The sequence below is a fragment of the Pelodiscus sinensis genome, chromosome 5 (genome assembly GCF_052426305.1).
Source record: "Pelodiscus sinensis isolate ZL-2025 chromosome 5, ASM5242630v1, whole genome shotgun sequence".
Lineage (NCBI taxonomy): Eukaryota > Metazoa > Chordata > Testudines > Trionychidae > Pelodiscus > Pelodiscus sinensis.
Genome location: NC_143056.1, coordinates 80,362,002 through 80,386,476, shown reverse-complemented (window position 1 = coordinate 80,386,476; position 24,475 = coordinate 80,362,002). Strand labels below are relative to the sequence as shown.

The window sequence follows — 24,475 nt, the reverse complement described above, 5'->3', positions numbered from 1 at the left end:
AATCTTTACTTTTGGAGTGTTGCCAGGGAAAAGACATTTAAAGCTATTATGTTCAAGATGGAGCCTCTTTAGATTCCATCTTGTTTTCCTTCTTCTATCTGTTACCCTTTTCCCGCCAAAACCTAAGTGCACACGGTCATCTGCTCGGTGCACCCCGCACTATAGTTTGCACTCAGTCCAAAACTGTGCACTGGGCACTAAAATGAGCTGCACACCGCTCAGAAACTGTGCTCCCCTCCCTACTGGAGTGTTGCACACGGCACCAGTTGCTGCACACCACCCTTACCACCCTTTTCCCGCCTTGAAAGGCTTATAAGCCCTGACCAAGGAAGGGTTCGGGTTCGCCACCGTCCGTCCGTATCGTAGCCTGTCAGTCACTGTCTGCTGTTGGTGTCTGTTCGTCTCCCGTGGTGATCCATTTTAGTTTGTGGGTTCTGGTATAAGGATTTGTTCGAGTGTGGGATAGAGAGCCTCGCGAGTGTGGGAACGCCCCACTTAAGGATTACTGGCTTCTGTCACATGGACTCGAACTCATTTACCATCATCCTTACTCGCTGGATTGGACTGGAAGTCGAAGGGCTACCAAGCGCCGATCCCAGAGGGAATCTACCCGACTCACTGGAGGCAGAGATCCACCTGCAGGAGGGCCGTTTGACTGGACTACCTTTCCCTGCCAGCGAGGGACTCCCTGCTGTCCTCCCCTAAGGCTTTACACTAGCCACAGGGTAGAAGGTCGCAGGCATCAATCGCCATCTGCCTCTGATTTGTAAAGTATATTCCCCTTTGTTGTATCCGGGACTTATCTATCTTCTTTTCTTCTGGGATAGGGTGGGTTCACGCTGTTGTTGTTGATGTATGTTACACTGTTCAAAAAAATATATGGTTTGGCCCTAAACATTGGTCTAGCCTGATTTGTGGTTACCCAATCCAATGGTGATCAGATACGTAACACCAGGCCGAATCTGGCTTCTGGGAGGGGACACCCGGCTTTAGGCCGTGGGCTCAGTCATTGCCATTAGCCTTAACTCCCACAACAATTGCTTACCTCAGTTCCCCAGGTAACAGGAGTTTATGTCTGAGGTGGAACCTTACCCAGGTTGGTGATATTTCAGAACCATCTGTAGTGCTAGCACTTAAAAGCGATTCTTTGGTTTTTAAGATAAGCCGATGCAAAGTTTTAAATACCTGAAAATAATTCTGGAGATACACATGGCCAATTTTAGATCAGCTTGGTCAATTCTGTATTCTTAGAAAAGGAACAGCTCCTGAAACACAGGCCTGCAAAAGGAACTAGCCTACATTTTGGTGCACCAAGATTAGCTGCTCTAATAGTTTTCAGCTTTTCAATAAAACCTGGGTTTACACTGCCCCAAACAGGTAATATCTTTTAAAGTCCTCCTTTAACTAGATAGAGTTTATAATGAGGAAGGCTACTGGCTTAGCTGGTAGGAAGCAGTAAAAGTAAAGTTTAAAAGTACATTGGATCTTATATGATCTTTGACTTGTTTCTAAAAACAACTTCACAGAATCAGAGAAGTTAAATAAAAGATCTATTAAATCTTATGTATGCCAGGGGAAAGTGAGGCTTTATTGCCTACTGCAGATTCACCTGTACTTTTACAGAAGCTGCACAGTCCCATTGGTACAACTCAGCAAAGGACCACACTCGTGATGACACTAACTCAGGGTTTCCAAAAGCTCTGGAGAGTGCTCAACTTTACAGCAGAAAAGTTCTTTTGTATGGATCCTTCCGCCCCCTTCATGCAGTTGTACCACAAGATAGTACTCCAGACTATAAAGTCATCTGCATACGATTGTTCTTCCTGTTTTCCTACAAGGCTTCTCAGGACAGTGGCAGGAGATGAGCCCAGCATGAAGTGGAAATGTTTTGTGTTGCAAGGGAAAGGAAGAATTTACAATGAGCCTCCCCTGCCCCATCCCCCCCAAAAGAGTAGACATTATGATAACGGGGCCACTGTGCAGCCCAGAATGTCAACCTGCTAAAACTACAGTAAAACTCCACTGGTCCAGCATCCAATGCTCCGGCACTCCTGATGGTCCGGCACCATCAGGAACCTGGAAGTGCTCTGGCTGCTGGACTATTGGAGCTGCTCTGCGCCCAGCTTCCCCCATTCAGCCGCTGCTGAAACTGACCAGCAGGTGAATCAGGGAAGCCGGGGCAGAGCAGCTGGGGTGCTGCTGGGTTGGTCCCGTAGTGTTGCCCCTCGGGGCTGTGGGACCAACCCAGCAGCACCCCAGCTGCTCTGTCCCAGGCGTCCCCTAGAGCTGCTGGGGTGCTGCCGGGTTGGTCTCGCAGTGCTGAAGAGCGGTGCTACCGGACCAACCCAGTAGCACCCCAGCTGCTCTGCCCCAGGTGTCCCGGATTCAGCCGCTGCTGAAACTGACCAGCAGTGGCTGAATCGGGGACACCTGGGGCAGAGCCGGACTATCGGAAGGGGGGGCTATGAGGGGTCTGGGGTGGGGTGGGGGGGATGCCACCCCAGATCCCTTATAGCCCCACCCCCCCGATAGTCCATCATATCTGATAATCCGGCACCCCCTGGGTCCTAAAGGTGCTGGATTATCGGAAGTTTACTGTATTTAGTTAGTATGTCGAAAAGCAGACCATCACCAAAGAACGTCAGAGTACTTGCTCAGTTTTCTATATGCCGCTGGACTTTCATGTCAGATGCTTAGCTGTGCTAATGTCCCATTATCCTTCAATCTAAACCCAATGTGAAACTCCCAGAACATTTGGCAGAAGACAAGTGGTTAACAGAAAATTATGGGAGAAAACAGGTTTCAGCATGCAGAATTAGATGTGTGGTCAGACAAGCTGGTTCTGTACGTACTCTGGGGCTGCGCAAGGACAGAAGCAACATTTGTTTTGGAAAGTAAGGGTTGGCTCTCACACAGTAACACCTTTGCCAAATTTCCCCTAACAGGGACAGTTCCAAATGCCTTCAGCTCTGTGGAAACAGTTACTGCACCCTCAAGCAACAGAGACAGGATTCAGCATCCCAAAGTGAGAATGCAGCCAAAGCAAACAACCAAAACTTCCAACCCCTTCTCGACTGCACTGAGTGAGTGGAGAAGCCTTTACAATAATGAAACTGAGCTGCATACTGGAAAAATTGCAGAAATGTCTAGAAAATTGCATCAACTTTCTGAAATTGCCATTTCAGATATTTACATTGATGTTGATGCTAAGTTCTCTCATGCTAATAAAATAGCCTTGTCTCTTCAGAGAATTCTGTGATGTTGTACTTTGGTTTGCTTGTGCACTACACTCTCTTTTGCATATGCTTTTACCCAAACATAGTTTCATCTGAAGAAGTGGGTTGCACTCACAAAAGCTCAGGATACCATCTACATGTTTTGTTAGTCTCCAAGGTGCTGCAAGATAATTTGTTTTGTTTTTTTAAGTTTTTCAAGTTACAGACTAACTTGGCTACCCCTCTGAAGCGTTTTATACTTGTCTGTTACTCATGAATAGATCATACACTGAAATCAGATACAAATACTTAGTCAAATAAAACGATATTTTTTAGTGGACCGTGTTTTTTCACCTTAGGTTATTATCAGCGCCTGAGAGGCTACTATTCCTATTCTAGAACCAGTGAAAACAAGAGACAAAAGCGGTACAGTGACTTGTCCAAGATCAGGGGCCCTTACAGAGCCAGAAATAGCACTCAGGAGTCTTGACTTCCCATACCCTCCTGTGGAAGAAAACATTGTCCTCACTCTGTGTTTGTAAGCAACAAGTAGCCAGAGGCAGTTTTATTACGAGCTGCAGCAAGGGAAAAACTGGTTCGGATGGGGGGGAAGCCCCCCAAGGCAGATCTTCGAATACAAGTAATTATGAAGCAGTTTATATACTGTCCATTAGATATAATAATAACAATAACAATTAGTCTCCTTCCCATTACAAACACCAATAGCTAACAGTTATTTTAGTTCCACCCAGATGCTCCTTATCTCAAGGTCCCTGCCAGAGTCAGCATTCTATCCTTATCTCCGTATGGAGGCGAGAGGCAAAGGCAGCGTCTAATCACAGATCTCGCGTTGTCAGGCCACAGACTTACCCTGACTCTGCTCTCTTGTTAACAAGACCAAGATGGCAGCACACAAATTCCCTTATTCCCTTTTCCTGCCTCCACATCCTCTATAACTACAATGAAGATTCTATCCTGGACATTTTTAGTAAAAGCCAGGAACAGGTTGTGGACAATAAACAAAAATTCACAGAATCTCATGACTTGTCCCTGACTTTTGCCAAAAATACCTGCGTGTGAAGGGAGACAAAAAGAGCTTTGCCAGACTTGCACTTGCTCCAGCCTCATCCCTGCCCCTGCAACAGGGGCTGTCCACTGCTGCTCCAAAGCCAGGGAGACCGACCTCACTCCAGCTGCTGTTCCAGTGGCCATGAGGTTGGCAGCTGCTCCAACCCTGTCCCATAAGAAGTCATGAATGTTCTAGAACAGGCATGAGCATGATAGGGCCTGCGGGCTGGATTTGTCTGCCAAGCTGTTTGATTCAGCCTGCAGCCCACGCTGCCAGGACCTTGAGGCTGTTCAAAATGGCTGGCAGCGCTCTCCACCAGGGGCTCATGGCACCTAGAGAGAGTCATCAGCCATTTTAAACAGCGAGGCACGCCCTTGGCAGGAGAGGCAGGGGGAGGGAGATATGAGAGAGTTCACATACTGCCCCGCCCCCACAGCCCAATTCTCCCCAATTGGCCTGAGGGCAGAAGAGCATGCAAAGTCTCCTTCCCCACTTGCCATGGGCGCATGGCACATAGAGGGAGCTGCCAGCCATTTTGAACAGCTGGCAGCTCCGTCTAAGTGCCACACGATCCGGGGCGGGGAAGGGAGGGGGGGAGAGTTTGCACATTCCCCCGCTCCCAGCTCCAATGATTGGCCTGGGGCAGGGAAGCGCACAAACTCCCTCCTTCCCAAGGATGAGTGGCCCTGAATGGCATATGGAGGGAACCTCCTTGAGCAGTCTAGGGCTGCTGTAGGAGAGAGCCTGCCTCACGGACCCTACTGGGCTGCTGGCACGGAACCACCTAAGGTAAGTGACTCCTGACCAGAGCCTGCCTCTGGCATCTCAGCTCCTGCCTCTTGCATCCTAGCCCCTCCTACTTCCCAGCTACCTGCCCCAGGTCACCACTCCCTCCTGCCCTAGATCACCACCCAAATCATCTGCACACCCATCCCATCCCAGGTCACAATTCCCTCCCAGACCCTTCACCCCTCCCTCAGGTCAAAATTCACTCCTGCACCCCAATCCTCTGCCCTGAGCTTCTTTCTGCACCCACCCCCTACTTCACCTCAACTCCCCCTCAGATGCCACACTCTCCTACACCCCATTCTCCTATCCTGAGCTTCTTTCTGCACCCAACCTCTGTCCCAGACCCTGCACCCCCTCCACAGAGAAGTGCGGCCCTTAATCATATTCCAAAATCTTGGAGTGGCTCCTCTCATCAAAAACTATTGCTCACCCCCTCTTAGAAAGTCACAGGATCCATGACAGAATTGTATCCTTAACCCTAACCTTTGGTAAAAGGAAACCCTCAAACATCTTCAATTCCTCTGTTTTTAACTCTCAGCTCAGATCTCCTATTTGGCCGCACTGTCAATAGTTTTGGCATCACTCTTGACCTTTGACGTCGCTTCTACACACAAGTTTGTTAATCTGTCATCACCTCTGCAATTCTGCCCAACTAATGGTGTTTCACTCTCTACAGCCTCCCTGGCTCTGCAGATGCACGCACTGCTGTCTGCCCTCTCCCACGTTCAGGCACATCACCCCATCCTCACATAACCCCACTGGTGTCCCATTCTCTTCAGGATCAATTAAAACTACCTATATGTTTTTAAATGTCTTCCTGGTCCTGGCTCCAGCTAACCTCACAGACTGGCTATCAAGCCATGCCTAGTAAGCCCATGACTTCAGTACCGTGCTTCGAGGAGGGCTTTTCTCTTCCTCTCTCCTTTTCTAGATGCCACAACTCAGTCTTGCCAACACGGGTGCAAGAAGCCTTCTCCTATGCAGCTCTTGGCATCTGGTACATCATTTCCAGCATCTCTCCTCCATATAGATTATCCCCTTTCAAATCCCACCTGAAAAATCAATTTTCTCTTTTTCTCTACTCTGACAGTTCCAGGCTCCTGTTATCACACCAGTCTGGTAGTCAGGGTTAATTTCTTCTGCTCTTTCCAAAGAGAACGATGAGATCTTTCATTTCGACCAGGACACCACTCACAGATAAACGGGAAGGCTCTTGCTTTTAATATCTCATGCAAAGGTTGTTATAAAAACAAGATTTTCATATAAATGTTTCAGAACATCACGAACATTCTGCAATTATCTAACATACGCACACACCACGCACACCCCAGCCATCAGTTTCCTTGGTTACAGACTGAGAAATAGTCTGCCAACTGGCTTTTGTAGTTCCGTTCACAGCTCACACTGCAGTTAGAGTAACTGCACCAGAATAATCCTTACAGCACACTGAAGACTTTGCATCAAGACCGCTTGGAGGGGGCAGGAGTCTGGTAAAGCTTTAGTGAAACACGCTTCAGGGAATCCTTTAACCTGTTTCATAGATATATATGACAGGGAGAACTTAAATGAATCTGTTTGGACTCAATCCTCAGTCAACAGGAGAAGTCGGAGTGATAACAACAACAGTAATAGGCATGTGTCAAAAAGACCTGTCCAAACAGGACATTCAGGAATCATGCATCCCAGAGATATAATCAAGCACTAGAAAAGCAAGGACTGAAGAGGTGATGTGTTTGGTATGGGGAAGGAGCTGAACACACGAATTCGTGTACACACTGAACCTCTCTAGTTTGGCATTCTCTGGTCTGGCAACATTCTTGGTCCAGCATGATTTTAGTTAGCCAGATGTCCACTTATCATGGGCATGGCCAAGTTTCTGCCATCTCAAAGTCTGTTTACAGCCACCAGACCTGGCTCTCACATTCTGTGCAGTTATTTAGCTCTAACTTATTCCTAAATGCCTTTTAAGAGACCAGTATGGAGTGCAAGAGTTGGTAGAGCCACTAGACAATACTGACCTCCTGTGGTTCAGTAAATTCTCTGGCTTAGCACCTGTGAGGTCCTTAGAATGTCAGACTAGAAAGGTTCAACTTGTAGAAGGATGTACTGGCTTACATCACAGGCTGAGTACTAGTTCCAAAACAAAATACTCATTTGCCAGCTCTGTGCAAGGACAAACTGCGACAGAATAAAAAAGGCAGTGACAGGGGAGGTTTCCTCAAGTGATTGGATCTACAACTAGAAGACAAAAGTGACTAGTTCACCTCTCAAGTGGTCTTTGTGTTGCCATGAAAAAAAAAGATGCTTCAAGGCAGAGGACAAAGCATCACACACAAAGCCACAAAACTGTTCCATTTCTAAACCAACTGAAAAGGCATCTTTTAACAGAGATTTTTAAAAGATCTTGAAAACAGTCAAAGCGAAAACAAAACTGTTTCTTACGTGATGTTAATTGCTATGTCAAATCCCCAGAACAGTCCCAACAGGAAATTTGCTTCTGAAATGTACACAGTGATTTTTGTTGGTGGTGGTGGTGGGTGATTTATGAGCATTGGGTAGATTCTGAATGATTTTCTTCAATGAGCTCTAAATTGCCAAAAAGATAGCTCCAGTGATCTTTTAATCAGCCATAGACACATTCAATAGTTGTTCAGTACCTGTAGGGCCTGTGCTGAAGTGCCCCTTGCTGCTGTCTAGGTTCCTGGCTTCATAAACCGCAAGCAAGCAGCAGGCAGGGTGTCCCAGGATCACTACGGGCATTTCTGCATCCCCTACTGGAATCTTCTAATCAGGAAGAAGTTCCAGGGTGTAGCTTTCTATAAAGTTCACTGTTCCTAAAAATGCATGCATCACTAATTTTCCCTGATCAACCCATGCAGATGTCAGCAAAATGGCCCCAGTGAGCCATCAGTACCTGCAAACTCATGGAGAAGTAGCCCTTTTAGTTGATGTACTCTGTCACAAGATGGTCTAGGGCCAAAATTAGAATATTGCTCCGCTACAGGCAGGGAATCCCCATTTCTGCAAAGCCATCAATTATTTCCTGCACATTAACCAGAGTCACAGTCCTTCATAGCAGGAGGCAATGAATGGCCCTGGACATTTACAATACTGCACCCCTTATGGTGCACTGTCCAACTCCAAATTGATCTGAGAGGGTATGTCTACACTACCCCGCTAGTTCAAACTAGCGGGGTAATGTAGGCATACCGCACTTGCAAATGAAGCCCGGGATTTGAATTTCCCGGGCTTCATTTGCATAAGCGGGGAGCCGCCATTTTTAAATCTCCGCTGCTTCGAACCCCGTGCAGCGCGGCTACACGGGGCTCGAACTAGGTAGTTCGGACTAGGGTGCCTATTCCGAACTACCGGTACACCTCATTTCTCGAGGCGTAACGGTAGTTCGGAATAGGAACCTAGTCCGAACTACCTAGTTCGAGCCCCGTGTAGCTGCGCTGCACGGGGTTCGAAGCAGCGGGGATTTAAAAATGGCGGCTCCCCGCTTATGCAAATGAAGCCCGGGAAATTCAAATCCCGGGCTTCATTTGCAAGTGCGGTACGCCTACATTACCCTCCTAGTTCGAACTAGGAGGGTAGTGTAGACATACCCAGACTGACTAGTAGAAGTCTGCATTTGCTAGCTTCCCCAAAGTGATCAATACATGCTTTTCCACTGAGAAGATTGCTCTGTGGTGTATGGACACCAGAGCGAGAGCTAAGGCAAGCTCTACACAAGTTTCAGGATGGTTGTTTTGACACCCAAAAGTTCTGCAGCTACTGCTAGTCATCCCTTATCTGCATCATGTGATCCAACTATTCAGTGCTTCTTTCCCCAAGCACAGTACAGACAGTGCATTGTGTGCAGCTTCTCCATGAATGCTGGAAGCAATCTTCTATTGTTTCTTTCAATTGCACACGGCAAGTCAGGCACCACACATTAACTTTCTGTTTCCTAGCTTATGAAATACTGCAGGACGAGCCATGTTGCGTTCATAACGCTCATCACCTGATTGGTCAGCAGTTCAGGACTCATGATTTTAGGCAAAGATGGTGGGGGCACAGTTTACAGGGGCTGTTCAAAAAAGGCAAGAAGAAATGTTGGAAGCCCATGGAATGATACGACAGAAAGAACTCCATCATGAATGGCGAACACACTGCCATGATCCACTGTAATCCATCCCCAGATCTCCTAATGGCAGAGGGTGACCTGTTGAACAGTGAAATAGCTACCCGTGACTTAACACACACTCTGTCGATGCAAAAGCACTGATTGCGAATGCACGCTACCAACACCAGGAACATTGTGTGGACATGCACAACTAATGTAATTAAAGCTGCATATGGCTGTCCACGTAACTTAAGTCAACTAACTAGGTAGTGTAGAATAGGCCTTAACGTCTAGGAGTTAGAAATCTAAATTCTCCTGCTTGCCTCTTGAAGGTGTTGTGCAGGTGATTCCTTTGAGGATGAGTCCAATATATGAGATATGGAGTGAATGCTTTCTGTAGAGTTTTCCCACACATGCACAACCGACACAATACCATCAGCCTCCCACAATAAAGTCTCCCATCAGCATGTGAAGAACATATTCTAACACAAGACATATTATCAAGGCAGAACAGACCCAGCATTCTACAGTGCTGTATGCTATGCATGGTATTCTTCTTAATCCCAAATGAACAAAAAGAAAGCTTTCCTACAGCATTGTTTATTTAACTCCCCTCCTCGGCAGCCCTGCTCCCAAATCTTTCTCCTCCTAACTTGGCCTGATACTACTTCTCTAGCAGAGGTTGACTCTTACACCTTCAAGCTATTTTTCAGTTACGTGCATGCAAATTAAAGTCGCCTTTTTACATCTGGAAAACTGTCTTTGTTTCATACACAAGTCAGTTGAACTGATTCTCTGAAATTTTCCACAAGTATTGACGTTTAAGCTGAGATCAAGTGTGGAACACTATGCCTTGCTGAAACAAAGGAATTATTGTGAAGAACTCCTTTGTAATCTTAACTCTAGCATTCACTGATGCAAACACTATAACAGAGAGACAGAAGAATGTTCTTTTATTACAAAGTTTATATTCTGGCTCCAACCTTTCTAAGAACCTCTATACCACTCAAAATCCCTGGCCTGACTAGACCATCACCATGCCAGAAAAGCTCCACAGCAGATCATAAGCAGTTATATTGAGAAGGAACAGAAAAAAGCAGAGGGTGTTAGAAAGACACTTATCTGCTTTTAAGATGTAAACAGTTCTGATTTTTTCCAGCAACAAATGTTGCCAGGAATGTCACAGCTTCAAAGCAAAGGAACATTCTTCATTTACAAACTAAGATTCAGGAGGCTTGGGGCAGGGACATTGAGGAAAGAAATGAGGGGGCCCTCAAGGATATATCTATCCTTTGCTCCACATTTCATTATATAAAAATTGTCCTATCAAGTTAAAGAAAGCAGTCAAACTTGTATGGAGTGGGTGGAATTCCCTGCTTTTCCCACAGTGAACCAATTTCCAGAAGCTGGAAAGCAGAGAATGAATAGAAGGCATGCCCAAAGGCTATATACATTTAGGTTTCTTCTTTCACATTTAAGGAAAAACTTCATAGTTTACACTGAATTTCAGTAATCTTCACTAAACCCTGACCCTAAAGAAATATTGCTGCATCTAGGAATTAATCCTACCACCAACTAAAGGTTCCCAAAGGACTTTATCATCAGAATAGTACACACGAATACAGCCACTGATGCAGTTTACTGGTGTGGGGGACCACTTCTGTTCTGGAAACAGTGAAATATTGAACTAAGGAAGAGATGAGGGGAAAATTAGTATGAAATGTAACTCATGTAATTTACCAGTTGTGAACTTGTTTGTGTGCAACAAAATGATCCACATAGACTAGCAAAGTGCAGCATTTAATAGCCTCTGTACTTAGTACAAGAAGAGGTTCTTTGGATAATTTAGTAGTTTTGTACATTACTTTCTGCATCAATTTATTCCAAGACAGCAAATTATATAAAACTCCTCCACCCACCACCAAAATGCAGAAGCAATTTAACATCACACAATAATAGCAGATAACAGTTAGAGGACAGGCAGAGAGGAATACGGAGGCAGAATATAACTACCCAAAGCCAAAGACAGGTTAGGATACTGGAATGATCCATTACTTTTACCATGGAATCTTTTATGACCACAAATGGTCAAGACCTCATTTTTGCAACTAATGAGTCAGCCCTTCTGTAAAGCACAGCACTCCCAATACAACTGGGTCAGCGTTGACTCAGATGGAAGAGTGTTACCTACTTAATCATCAATACCACTTCCTGCAGAATCAGGGGAAGCCCAAGTAGGCACCCATCCAAGTAATGCCCTGGCCAAAAGGTGCTGCTTAATTTAAGAGGTTTGAGGTGGCAGTATGGCATCCCATAGAAAGAAAAGAAAATGCTCTCCTCCTTCTCGCCCCCAGTCCACTATCTCTCACTACTAACTCATGTACCAGAAACGGGGCAGTCAATGACAATAGATCTTTTATGTATTGGATCTCCACTGGAGTTGTGTTTTACCCCACAATTGGAACTTATTCATAGCATTCTTATCTATCCTACAGATTTCTAATTAAGTAACCACCTCAATGTCATATCAATGATTATGTATGAAAATAGCTTGTAATTAGGCACTACTGAACTGGTGACAAAATTGGTAGTTCAGCAAATGTGTATTTATCCTGTAAGAGCTCCCTTCTAATTTTATATTCCCATTTCTTGCAGAGGATACACCTGACATAGCTCTAGTTCAGTAGTTCTCATTTAGGATTTTGAATACCTCTGAGGCTATGCAGAAATCTTCCAGGGGGTACATCAACTCCTTTAGATATTTGCCTAGTGCTATATAAAAAACACTACCAAAGTTACAAACTAAAATTTTGTACAGACAATGACATACTGCTCTATATACTAGCCACTGAAATGTAAATGCACTATTTATATTCCATTTGATTTATTTTATAATTATATGGTAAAAATGAGAAAGTAACCATTTTTTCATTAATAGCATACTGTGACACTTTCTGTATTTTAATGTTTGATTCTTGTAAGCAAGTATTTTTTTTAAGTAAGGTGAAACTTGAGGTACACAAAGACAAATCAGACTCCTGAAATAGAAAGGTTGAGAACCGCTGCTCTAGTGAACTTGGAAGATCTTTACCATGGTTGCAGGAATCCTCAACATGTAATTTCACTGTACTGAAATGTTCCTGTGCATTGTTAGACAACTACAACATTCCAATTCAGAAGTGGCTGCATTTCAGAAAAGGTGAAGTGATCCCTGTATTTATGTATACAGCTTTTGATGTGTGTTGGAGTAATTTTGAGTGAGACATGTTACTGTGAAATGCAAGCTCCCCAAAAAAAGGACAGTGTATCTGCTTTCCAACATATTACTAGTGATGGGAACCTCACACTGCTATCTAGATCCTAAGACCTGAGAAGATGAGAAGGAGGAGAAGTCAGAACATACTCACAGGTGGGGGCTTCTTCCTCATCTCAAAGATCCGGGTGGCACCAAAACTGAGTGAGGCAATGACAGGGTTTCTCCCTAATGATGGCTCATCATCACTGTGCCAGTCAACGCTGTCCTTCTCGTTCCGGTACAGATTGCAGAGCAGAGAATTGAAGGTGTGACCGGTGGCCTTTTTGATGTGCTCTTTCAACATGGTTAGCAGAGGATGCCACTGCAATTAATACAGCAAAGTGATCAGAGTGAGAACAGTGGGAGGTGGTGTAGACCAACAGAGGAAGTGCTAGTACAGAACGGGAAAAGTTTCAGAGTATCAGAGACGGGAAGCTAACGCAAAAATTACTGGCATTGGAAGGGGTACAAGGCCCTCAATATTTTTGCATAATAAATATGAATCCTACTGATCCCATGCTCCTCCCCATAACTTTTAATACATGTTCTCAGTGCAGCATCAATGCAGTCCTTCTACTCTTTGTGGTCATGTTAGCACTGAGTCATTGCTATTTCAACCCCAAGGCCATGGCTGCCGGTCTGTCTCTCATAGCCTCTTAGCCTCTCATAGCAATGTTGCTTTTCCAACCCTACTGGTTAACTGGGAGAATGGAATACACTTAAGCAGCCCATGTGTGAACATTATGGCTGTTAACGGAGAGAGTGGCTAAAGAACACTGAAATGTAATATATCCCAGCAACAGGAAGCTGTAGATTAATGGCACATGAAGCCTGCAGCTGTTCACTGGAAGTAAATGGTGAGTACTAGCATAGCATTGCCATGCTGTGTCCCTGCATTCCCCGCTCTAATAATACTGCTTAATGAGTCCAACACATCATCTTGTCTTTTGATTTTAATGTTCCAATAGTCTATGCTAGCCAGTGATTCAACAAATAAGTGGCTCTGTTTCCACGACCTAGTGCCATTGTATTGTTAACATATTTCTGTGCCATCAGTCAGTCTGTAGTAATTCTGTGTCATAGATATTTAAAATGATTTTACATGCTTATATCATGCTTTTCATTTGAGGATCTCAGTGCTTTCAGCTAGTAACCAAATTTCAAGCCTGAATGTGAGAGATGTCAAAACCATTACCCTCATTATCTGAGTGGAGACATTGAGGTACATGGGGTTAAGGAACAAGGTTGCAAAGTGCATCAGTGGCAAAGAACAGACTACAACTCAGGAGTCTCATTTCCCAGTCTCCTTTTCTAATTACAAGACCACATTGCCTCCTTCCATGCTCACCAAGGCTCTGGTTGTCTACTGGCCATGGCACTGGAACCTAATCACAGAATTCTTATCTCGCCTACATATTTCTAATTAATGACCACCTCAATATTTAGGTGTCATATGAATGATTATGTACGAAAATAGCTTGTAATTCAGGGATATTATTGCACTGAAGTGTCACATTTAACACTGCCAGAAGGAAAAAACATTGGCTCTCCAGGATAACAGGTTGTGAGGATCATGAAAAGCTAACAGGAGCGGGCTCATGAGAAACAACCAGCACCACTTTCTAGTAACTGCTTGATCATTACTGGATTTCTTTGGTTTTCACTCTGTCAATTTTTTCTCTAGCAACCTCATCAGGTAGAAATGTGAACATATGATTCAATAAGAACTCCACTGTAAATGAGCCATAATTAAAGTCCTCTTGTTACGAAAGGTAACCAAGTTACCAAATACTTCACTGTTCACGAGGAAACATTTTTCTAATACTGTGATTCATATAACCATAAGCACTTTATTGCACTTGGGAGGGTTTCAAGTTCCTTATTATCCCCACATTTTTTCTTAAAAAAAAAGGCACAATACTTCTGCTACCGATCAAACATTCAGGGCCTGATACTCAGATGTGGCTAGCTATGCTATAACATGTATCCCTCGACCTGGATACTGAGGCTACTTTAAGATACATGGGTAATAGTGGTACTGTTCTGCCAGTGCCAGGGACGGCCAGAGCTAGGCAGACTTCATGCCACCGGGCATTCCTTCACACCAGTGAAATCCCCAGCTGCAAAGGAGTCAGGAAAAGAAAGGAGAAAGAGAGAGTCAGACTGAGTTCTGAAGACTGAGGGTCTTTGCCTTTCCGTAGAAGTACATCACAGAGAGAAGTAGGCAAGTTTTCTTGGTACTAAACCACCACCTTGCCTCGTCTCTAACGAGAAGGGACAGACTTAAGCTAGCCTCTCATCCTTACAAACTGTGTGACCAATTTAACCATGAGCCTCTTTCATGATAAGGACAAAATAGGGCCCAGTGAATGGCAATTGTGATCCGCACATGTACACCCTGAACTGGACTGAAATCAACAACTCATTTCATATGGGCCACATCCCCCTACCAACTGGTAATACCTTTCACTGCTAAGTTATTCTGAGCTGGATTTGAACAATCATTCTGCAGGTGAAAGGTTCCATATGGCATTACTAACCTCCAAAGCCATCCTGACTCCTCCATTTTCTAGAAAAAAAATTAATAAAACACTATGCAACTGAACACATCCCAACCTACAGGCTGTTTTATTTTTCCATCTTAAATTACATAGCCTTTCCTAGAGCATTACCGTGACTACAAGAATTGTTTTTCTCAAGCACTGTGTGCAAAATCCCATTTCCCTTAAATTCTGATTTGTTCAGACATAAAACTTTCCCTGGCAGCAGCAAAAATATTTGGGACTCAACAGAAGGGACTCTCTCATGTAATCTAGTTTTCACTAGTTATTTTTAATTTATGGCTTAAAACATAGGAGTCTATTGCCATGGAAATTCTAAACAAAGCAAAGTTCAGATACTATCCAAATGGGCAAGAGGCTGACAGAACATGAACAAAAAAAAAATCAACAAGTCACTTAGCAAGGCTTCTGACACTTGTAAAATAGCGTGGGAAATTATATGGTACAGTCTGATCTTGCTGAACAGGTCTAATATGCTAATCTCATTACACACACACACACACCCCCCAAGAATATGCTTGAATTCTGCTTAAAGAACAATCAAAATGTGTTTATTTGAAAGTTTCTTAAAGAGAGAGAGTTTACCTATTATCATCACCAATAATGTTATATTATCTTTGAGGCACACAGAGAAGTTAAGAGATTTGTCCAAGGTCAGATAGCGACCCAAAAGCAGAACTTTGAATAGAACTCAGGAGTGGTGATTACCAATCCCCAGCCACAAAGGAAAGGTTCTTCATCAAAGTGCTCAATTGCAAGTCTGAATAAATCCACAAGTAATGAAACTCCATACAACAAGCATATAGACCATTCACCTCTGGTGATCACCAAACTGGTCCGATCATGGTGGCAACGTCTACCGGACTTTTAAAAAATTGTTATTACTGCAATCTACAAGGAAAAAGCCATCATATATTAATACGTACGGTAGGATTTGGCTGCATTGTTAACCTGGAGTAAGTGTAAGGAAGTTCCCCATACCAGGAAGTAAGTCTGGGCTCCTTGTAAGACAGATCTAAGAAAGAATAGAAAAACTTTACAAATCAGATACCAGTGGGTTAGGAAGCAAAGAGGTGAAATTGCAAGCCTGTAAAGAAGCTTTTTGCAAGTGATGATCTAGAAGCAATAACCCTCTCACCCAAAATTAAAAGGTATCCCCTAAAAAGTGCTTAATCCTACATGAGTAGGGATGCAAAAGCCTGTTGAATTGTTTAAACAGTTATACATGGTGTTTAACCAGTGGCCCCCCCTGCCACAGGCAGAGGCTGGCTAGCCTGGACCTGTCCATGGCGGGTCTGTGTGTGTCACAGGCAGGGGCAGTGCCTGTGGGCCGGGACCGCCCCAGGGGTTGTTCCAGATGACGGAGCAGCCCATCTAGTCCACACTAGGCCCCCTTCGGGACTGAAGCAGCCCCTAACCTGCAGCAGGTGGGGAGCTGCTCCAGCCCCCACCAGTTAACCAGAACCAGTAAGCATCACCTCGTAAGAGTGATGCTTACCAGTTAACCTTTCATATCCCTAACCTGAAGAGTCTAAGTGGTACTCAATGAAATAAGCAGATTCACAAATAGGCCTGAAATTCTGATTGGTCTCTGTGTGGGGACCATGCTTTGTAGAGGTCTTACAACTACACAAAATTTCTCATCCTCTGTGCTGAAACGGGTAGGCACACTGGGGTGAGATATAGCTAGTAAGGCCAACCTAAAGCTTTACTTGTAGCCCTAAGTTGCTTTGTTTGTTTAAATGTTGAAATGCTGCTCACAACATTAGCATCAGTTTTATGGAATGTTTATTGAAAAGGATGGCGCAATAGGGAAATACTATGTAAGTTGTGTGCAGCAGGGCTGAATTAAAACATTTTACCAAACACTCATAGTACTTGGTATGATACTAAAACAGGATCAAAGTATTTACAGTACCTTCAACTTTGTGGCAGAATTAGCTTAGTGGTTACTTCACATGTTTGATCTGTAAGTGTTACTGTTCTGCTCTCCCTTTAATATACCTCACTCAAATGCAGGCTTTGAACAAGTTTGTTCAGAATCACTGGAGTGCTTGGCAGAACTAGGACCAGGGTTCTCCAGGCCTGTTCTATACCTGCCACACAACATTATACCCTCAACAGCTGCTAAGAAATAACTCCCAGTGTGTGCCTCCCAGTGAACACAACTGGAATAACAGGCATTTCACATGCTTACAGCACACAGAACTGCCCCAGTCTAAAATAAGGCTGTGCTCTGCAGTCTAACCAATTGCAACCAACATGCTTACAGAATTACATGAAACAGAATGAAAGCAGAAAAAAGAAAATGTAACAAGCAAAGGTAAGGCAGAAAAGAATTATTTACAACCGAGATTTTAAACAAGAGATGATGTGAGGAGAGAAAGGAGCAGCTCCAGATAGCAGGGACTACAGAGAAGACTCCAGCAACATCAACAGTGAGACTGTTTGAAGGGACAGAGCAGAACAGCAGAGCAGAAAGACTAAGAAAAGAATTAGACAGAAAACTGGGAGCAGGGGAGCATCATGCTTCACAGTCACAACCTGTTTTTCAAACAAAGGGCAATTTTCACTTTGATCTGAAATTAATGGGGCATCACAGGATTGTTTGACCATAGGATGATATAAATATGCCTCTTTAGTAGGGATGTAAAGGGTTAACTAGTTACCTGGCTAGAATGGAACAGCACCTCTGCCCACAGTGGGCCCAGCTGGGCTCAATGCTCTACAGGCAGGGACCTGTTCCTACTCAGCAGGGCCCGCTGCCCGTGACATCCCGGGTAACCAGTTAAACATAATATTTAACCGGTTAACTTTTAAAACAGCATTTTACATCCCTACTCTTTAAATATGTAATAACTCAGCCATAACACCGTCTGTCTGTGACTCTGGAAAACTGAGACTTGGGAGGGAAAAGACAAGGGAGTTCTAACAGTCAAGGTGATAGGAAATTAAAGCAAGAGTAAGGATTTTGTCCTAGGAGTCACACATTAAGAACTACCACACATTTACCTTGCCTGAGGTGAGTTCTCTGCCTCCAGGGGATCTCTTGGAGGAGTTGTTCAAACATCCAGTCTGCTTGTTTTGAGTCAACGAAGCCAGGAACCAAATGAACCCTAGTGCAGAAAAAGTATAGATTGTAAAGAAGAAGGAAATGTATACCATGTATATACCTGACTTTTTATTAAATACTCCATTGTCAAGGGTTCAGAATCCCCTTTCTAGCACCATCTTACACAAGGCAGCATGGAAGAAACAACATTCCTGTCAGAACCATCCTCTGCATCGCTAAAATCCCAGGCTATTTCCTTACTCAATAACAACCAAGGTGCTTTAAAAAAATCCACTTACCGAGATATTCCTGTTGGTGATGTGCTAATCTCATACAGACCTTGTTCACTGAGGATATGGATAGAAAACAGCCATCAGGTGGATGAAATACAATAAATGTTTAAAACATATGCCATGACTATGCATGGTCCAGTCACAAGCAAATCCAGATTAAGAAAAGAGGCCTAAGGGCAGTGGAACATAGGGAGAAGGAATCCAGCAGAAGCCGGGAATGTTGTGGAGGCAACACGCTGTATCCTCACAGCTCACCTCACACTGCTTATGGGAGCCTCCATTCTGGGCAAATATTCACTGCAGTTTACACATTCCAGAGAAAAGCAGAGAGGGAGGATGGCAGGGAGCTAAAGGAAAACAGTCTAATAGGCCCTATCCCCCTTCCAAATACATAATATAGACACACACACTGTCTGACTCATGCTGAAGAGACCATAGTCAGGAGCTTCAGTTAGAAGGCAGTTGTCCTCATTTTACCTAGCCTAGCAAAATAAATAATCATGATGTGCTATGTGCCATATATAAACCAAGCTACAGATTTGAAAACAACATTTTAGCTGCCACATGAAATAAAATATTTGTTCTATCAGCTACCAGCTACATTGCTGGGAAGTGAAGCTATCTGTCTACTCTGCACTTCTACATCACTTCTGTCCAATAATTTAAAAGTGTAGATTGTTAATTATGCTGCCTATGAGGTATGTATGCATCCTCTTTTTACAAGAGAGAAAATGAAGTACTGAGAGTTAAAGTGACTTGCCCAAGGCTACAGATTCAGTGTTCTGCACTATCGACTACATCACACTCCTGCTTTAAATGTACAATCTTAGAGGCAGAAACTCCTATTTGTGCTTCACAATTATTTACTGTATAGCACTGTGCACATTTGCATGCCCACAGAGGATAGCCTATATAATAGTGAGAAAAGAGATATTAAATGAACTGTGGATTGCACATCATGGGGTATTTATGAGGACTGCCAAAGCAGTAATCCAAAATGATCAGTGCAATTCTGTACAGGCCAGTGGACTTTCAATACGTTTCTAAAAATTTTATATTTTTTAAGTTCTCTGTATACAACTGTATTTTCTTTCCTTTCTTGTTATTATTCTATCACCAACTCCAAAATGAGAACTGTGAAGATTTAATAAATAGACTGAAAGGACAACTGCTTTCTCTGCTTCTCTAAGTTTCTCTAGTAAAATGCTATTTAATAGCATCCTAGAGCAATGATTTCTCAGCAAATCATAATGGAAAACTCTCAGCACTTCCCACAATAAGAGTACAGTAAGTGTAACTATTTCCCCAACCACATCAATGCTGGGCACCTGGGTCCCTCACCTGGATTGTAGCCTTCTAACCATTACCCATCTGGTCTAGTACTTGAATATAGATATAAAATTCCAAACAAGGAAATACTGTATTTACAACTTTTGAAAAATATTTAATGACTGCCATAGTATATTTGAGTTATCTGTACAAATTAACTCAGAGGAATTGCCCATTAAGGACTCTCTTCTGACCTCAAATAAATCTCCATTCCAAAGTCTGTAAAGATCACACATGAAGATACACAAGGAAGAAACACATCCTGGGAATGAGCTCTCCATGTCACACTGTAAGAGACCCTCAATGGCCTGTGGACCTTGAATACACAGTCCCACTATCAATCTGACTTTGAAACCTACTAATTGTTACTTCAACCCTCACTGTAAATAGCATTTGCTCTACCATCCCTGCTACTGGCACTAAATATGGGACAGATATAGCCTTGATTTTTGACTGAATCTAGATTTGCACTTACATCAACATGTTTGGGATTTCAGGTTGCAACTTCCAAAACAGTTTCAATTGGGGATCATTCCAGATAAATATCTTATCAAGGGAGGGTTGACAATACATATACAGTAACTTAACTTTGTTGGGAAGTTAACAAAGGGTTTTAAATCTAGGGATCTCACTTCCATGTCCACTATTAACACACTGACCGAAGTATTAAAAACATACATAACAGTTTATTTGATTCGGCTCCTGTTCTGAATAAAAAACAGAAATAAGAGTCTAGTGACTGCCCTCCATATGTCCCCTCACCCTCACACACTTTAGTTTTGGCTTACAAACCTTCCAATACAGCTAACCCAATATCATATCTCTGTTACAAACCTGAATCATAGAAACAACACTGTCCTGTCAAAATAATGAAGAGGATGGGGAAAACTGTGTGTGTTGATCCTATCACCTATGCACAGATCCAAATCATTTTATAAAACTGACTGCTTATGTTGCAAAACCCTGCTGTTCTTCCCTTCTTGTTTGTGCAAACTTAATAAAGCAATTAAAACAAAAGAAGAAGATTTGGACTTTACTGAATATAATATTGAGGAGTCTGGACACTATATTCTAAATTGAAAATTCTTTACACAGGCATAGCAATTAGAAGACCTATCTAGTCCATCCCACCATAGGCTGGGGGAAGGTGAAAGTAACACAGTGAAGGTAGGGAAACCAGCTTTCTACTCACTCTATGATTCTGGGCTCTGGAGCATTGCGTTCCACCTGACAGGAATCAAGAAAACCAGACAAGTAAGTACACCAATAGATTGACATGTTTCAGCAATACAAAGGGCTGATTTTCTAGTCTTATGGTGGCTGTGCAGAAAAGATACTAAAGCCTTCACAGGAGCTTGGATATCAATCCCAGCCTCGCCGCCAGGAGAATGAACTTCGGAATTCAACACCTGTCTGATGCTCAGTACTGAAATATTAAACACCACAGAGATATATTCTCTGCCAGTTTTGAAATGCTGACAATATCACTCTGAAACACCCAGCAGTAGCTGGTACTTTGTTGGAATCGTCTGCTAATTACAGCAGGTAGGGCTAGCTAGAGGAGAAATGGTTTGCCCACATATCTACTGGTCACCAAATGAGACGGGACAATCCTTTTCCCTGTCTTTACAGACTGAAAATCAGAAGCAACTCTCTGGAACAATTCTCCAGTCAAAACAACAATTCTCCAGAAAAAAAGAAAGAGACTGGGCAGCAAGAGTTACTAGTCTAAAACCTCCTGCATAGCTTGGGATGATTGTCTCATGTGCAAGCCACAATTAGTTTAATCTATATCACTGCAACAGAAAGGAACAAGTGCTAATTTTTGTTTTTGTTTGTGGATGCTTTCTACCTTCTGGTTTCACTGTGTGCCGTGTACATGCTCCTGCTATCAGGGGTAGCAGCAGGGATGTCCTGAGATGTTTTGGTGCCCTAACAGAGCCTCCCACAGGAAGCAGACGGGGAAGACACAATGAGGACTATGGGGGCAGGAGCTGTGGGGAGGGGGGCAGCTGGAATTGGGCCTGCCCCTGCACTCACCAGCAGTGGTGGGAAACAGAGTGATCCAGCCCTAGCCCACTCTGCTTCCCCAACAGCATCGCTTGGGGGAGAGGGCTTGGAAAGGGTGGATCATCTCCTCTGCACTCACCGACACCAGTAAGTAAAGCAACACAGCTGGAAGTTTGTTGGGGCTGGGTCACTCTGCTTCTCCCTACTGCTGGCAGTTAGTGCAAAGGTGAGCATCCCTTCCTCCTTGTGACAAGGAGGAAGGCGAAAATTTGTTCCTCTTGGTTTCTGAGGACAGGACAAGGAGTAATGGGCTTAAAGTGCAGCAGGGGAGGTTTAGATTGGACATTAGGAAAAAATTCCTAACTGTCAGGGTGGTCAAATATTGGAATAAATTGCCAAGGGAGGTGGTGGAATCTCCCTCTCTGGAGATATTTAAGAACAGGTTAGATAGACATCTGTCAGGGATGGTGTAGACGGAGCTTGATCCTGCCTTGAGGGCGGGGGGCTGGACTCGATGACCTCTCGAGGTCCCTTCCAGTCCTATTATTCTATGATTCTATGATTCTATCCCACTAATAAGGGCAGAAGGCAGAGCAGGGGCGGGACTGAGGTGGAGTGTGGGCAGAGTGGAGAAGGTCTGTGGTCCTGCACCCCCTAGGATGGCCCTGTTAGGTGCAGCCCACGGGGCAGCTAGCCAGGGGATGGGACTAGCTGCTTGAGCCATTCCCATACACAGCATGCAGCTGCACAAGGCAACACAAAATCTGAGGCAATTTGATGCCCCAAATGTTGTGGTGCCCTGCATAGCCATGTATTTGTAGGGACAGCCTTACAGAAATGTTGGTGGCGCCTAGTACAGGTACAGGTCCCTTCCTCCCACCTGCTTAAGGCTCTGGGAGAGCGTTTGGGTAGGGGATGGAGTTTGGGTACAGGCTCTGGACTGGGGCAGGAGGAGTCTGGGGTTCTTTTACTCATCAACAAAAAAGATGAGATGACAGGACACCTATCTACATTTTTACCTCTGCTGGTTCTTTAAACACAAATTGTCTTTCAGATGGAAGCTGCTCTCGTCTCATCCAGGTCTGACTAGTGCCCGTAGATACAAGGTTCCTGGCTGCAGAAGTTCCAGAAGCTAAGGCAAAGAAAAGAACAGGCTCAAGCAAACCAGTGAAATTAACATATCACTACCTGGAAAACCCAATATTTCTGTAAGGAATAACAAACAGAATCCCTGTTCAGTTTTCAAAGATTTCTCCTTTAGGTCAAGGTTTTAAAAAAATAGCAAGGGAATAGTCAGGTGTGTTTTAAATAATTATTAAAGCCCTACAATCTAAGAAGACAGGATAATTTTTAACTAATATAGAAAATGAATTAAATAAAAATTGTTTCAATCCAACTGGTAAAAGTGAATCATTTAAAATCACGACAGTCATTGACTACATTAGACTACATTAGGAAAGGTAAAGGTAGGAGAAGTTTTCCATAAAGGAGCTCATCTTCTCTATGATGCTGAAAATAGGAGAGTGGGGAAGTGGCTTCAGGGAATATTATGGTTCTACTCAAAAATATTTAGGAAATGTATGTATTGCACACGCAAAACATCTATACGTAAGGGGGCTGAACTGAGATTGTATAGACAACTTTAATTCCAGCATTTCCTATCTTCTGAGCTCTTGAGCTTACAATATTCTTTTAACAGCTTTTTGTGTGCAATTTTCTACATTTAAAAAAACCAATCATTTTCAGAGAGAATTCTGTCACAGTCTGGGAGCATAATGTAGTAAAATCTCATTCTGTGGGCAAGTTAAAATAGCACAGCAAGGGAGGTGTCACTTTGATACTGTAGATTTTTACAAATCAAATTACACCTCCCATACTTTTCTGTCTGAATGGGTCCACAGAAGTGCACATGCTCCCACATTATCACATAGAAACATATGGAGCTCTCCCACTTTGCTATCTGCCATCAGTAAAACTGGATCCCAGGATACCCAGAACAGACCATTGCAATTTGGGCAATAAGAGTAACTGGTAATAAGCTGAAACAAAAAACAGGACTATGTAGCACTTTACAGACTAACAAGATGGTTTAATAGGTGATGAGCTTTCGTGGGCGAGACCCACTTCATCAGATCAAATAGTGGAAGAAAACTGTCACAACCATATATACCAAAGGATACAATTTAAAAAAATGAACACATATGAAAAGAACAAATCAAATTTCAGAACAGAAAAGGGGGGGAGGTAAATGTCTGTGAGCTAATGGTATTAGAGGTGATAATTGGGGACGCTATCTTTGTAATGGGTAAGGTAATTAGAGTCTTTATTCAAACTTAAGTGTAAAATGTCAAATTTGAGCATGAATGACAGCTCATTCATAAGCTGCGATCCTCCATATGAGTTGACCATTAGTGGGAGACAATATACTGGAATGACTTCTACAATTGGTGATGGTGGTATTTTGTTTTGTTTAGTTTTAAAACCTAAGAATATAGGAGAATATAGGTTGAACCTCTCTAGTCTGGTACACTATAGTCTGACAACATCCGTGGTCAGCATGATTTTATTTAGTCGGATGTCCACTTATCATGGATGTGGCCAAGTTTCCCACAGTCCCATTAAGTTTATTTATAAACACCTGTCCTGGCTCTCAGTGTTCTGTGCTGTTTTTTAGCTCTAATTTACCCCTAATTTACCTTCTAGGAGCCCAATAAGCAGTGCAAGCATTGGTAATGCTGCTAGACAATAGTTACC

The 24,475-nt window shown here is 43.4% G+C and overlaps 1 protein-coding gene across 4 annotated transcripts in view; it reads right to left on the bottom strand.

Moving 5' to 3' along the window:
* ALKBH3 (alkB homolog 3, alpha-ketoglutarate dependent dioxygenase) overlaps window positions 1-24,475 on the bottom strand; it is a 38,796-nt gene that overhangs the window by 9,927 nt on the left and 4,394 nt on the right. For 3 of the 4 annotated variants that reach the window (XM_075927520.2, XM_075927518.2, XM_075927519.2), the window contains 6 exons: window positions 22,741-22,853; window positions 20,904-20,938; window positions 18,389-18,436; window positions 18,050-18,153; window positions 15,964-16,052; window positions 12,589-12,798 (listed from right to left, as the gene is read on the bottom strand). In XM_075927520.2, the coding sequence (XP_075783635.2) occupies window positions 12,589-12,798; window positions 15,964-16,052; window positions 18,050-18,153; window positions 18,389-18,436; window positions 20,904-20,938; window positions 22,741-22,853 (599 nt within the window). Of the gene's footprint in view, window positions 1-12,584; window positions 12,799-15,963; window positions 16,053-18,049; window positions 18,154-18,388; window positions 18,437-20,903; window positions 20,939-22,740; window positions 22,854-24,475 lie in introns of all 4 variants that reach the window. The other variant, XM_075927521.2, reaches the window with a different exon arrangement.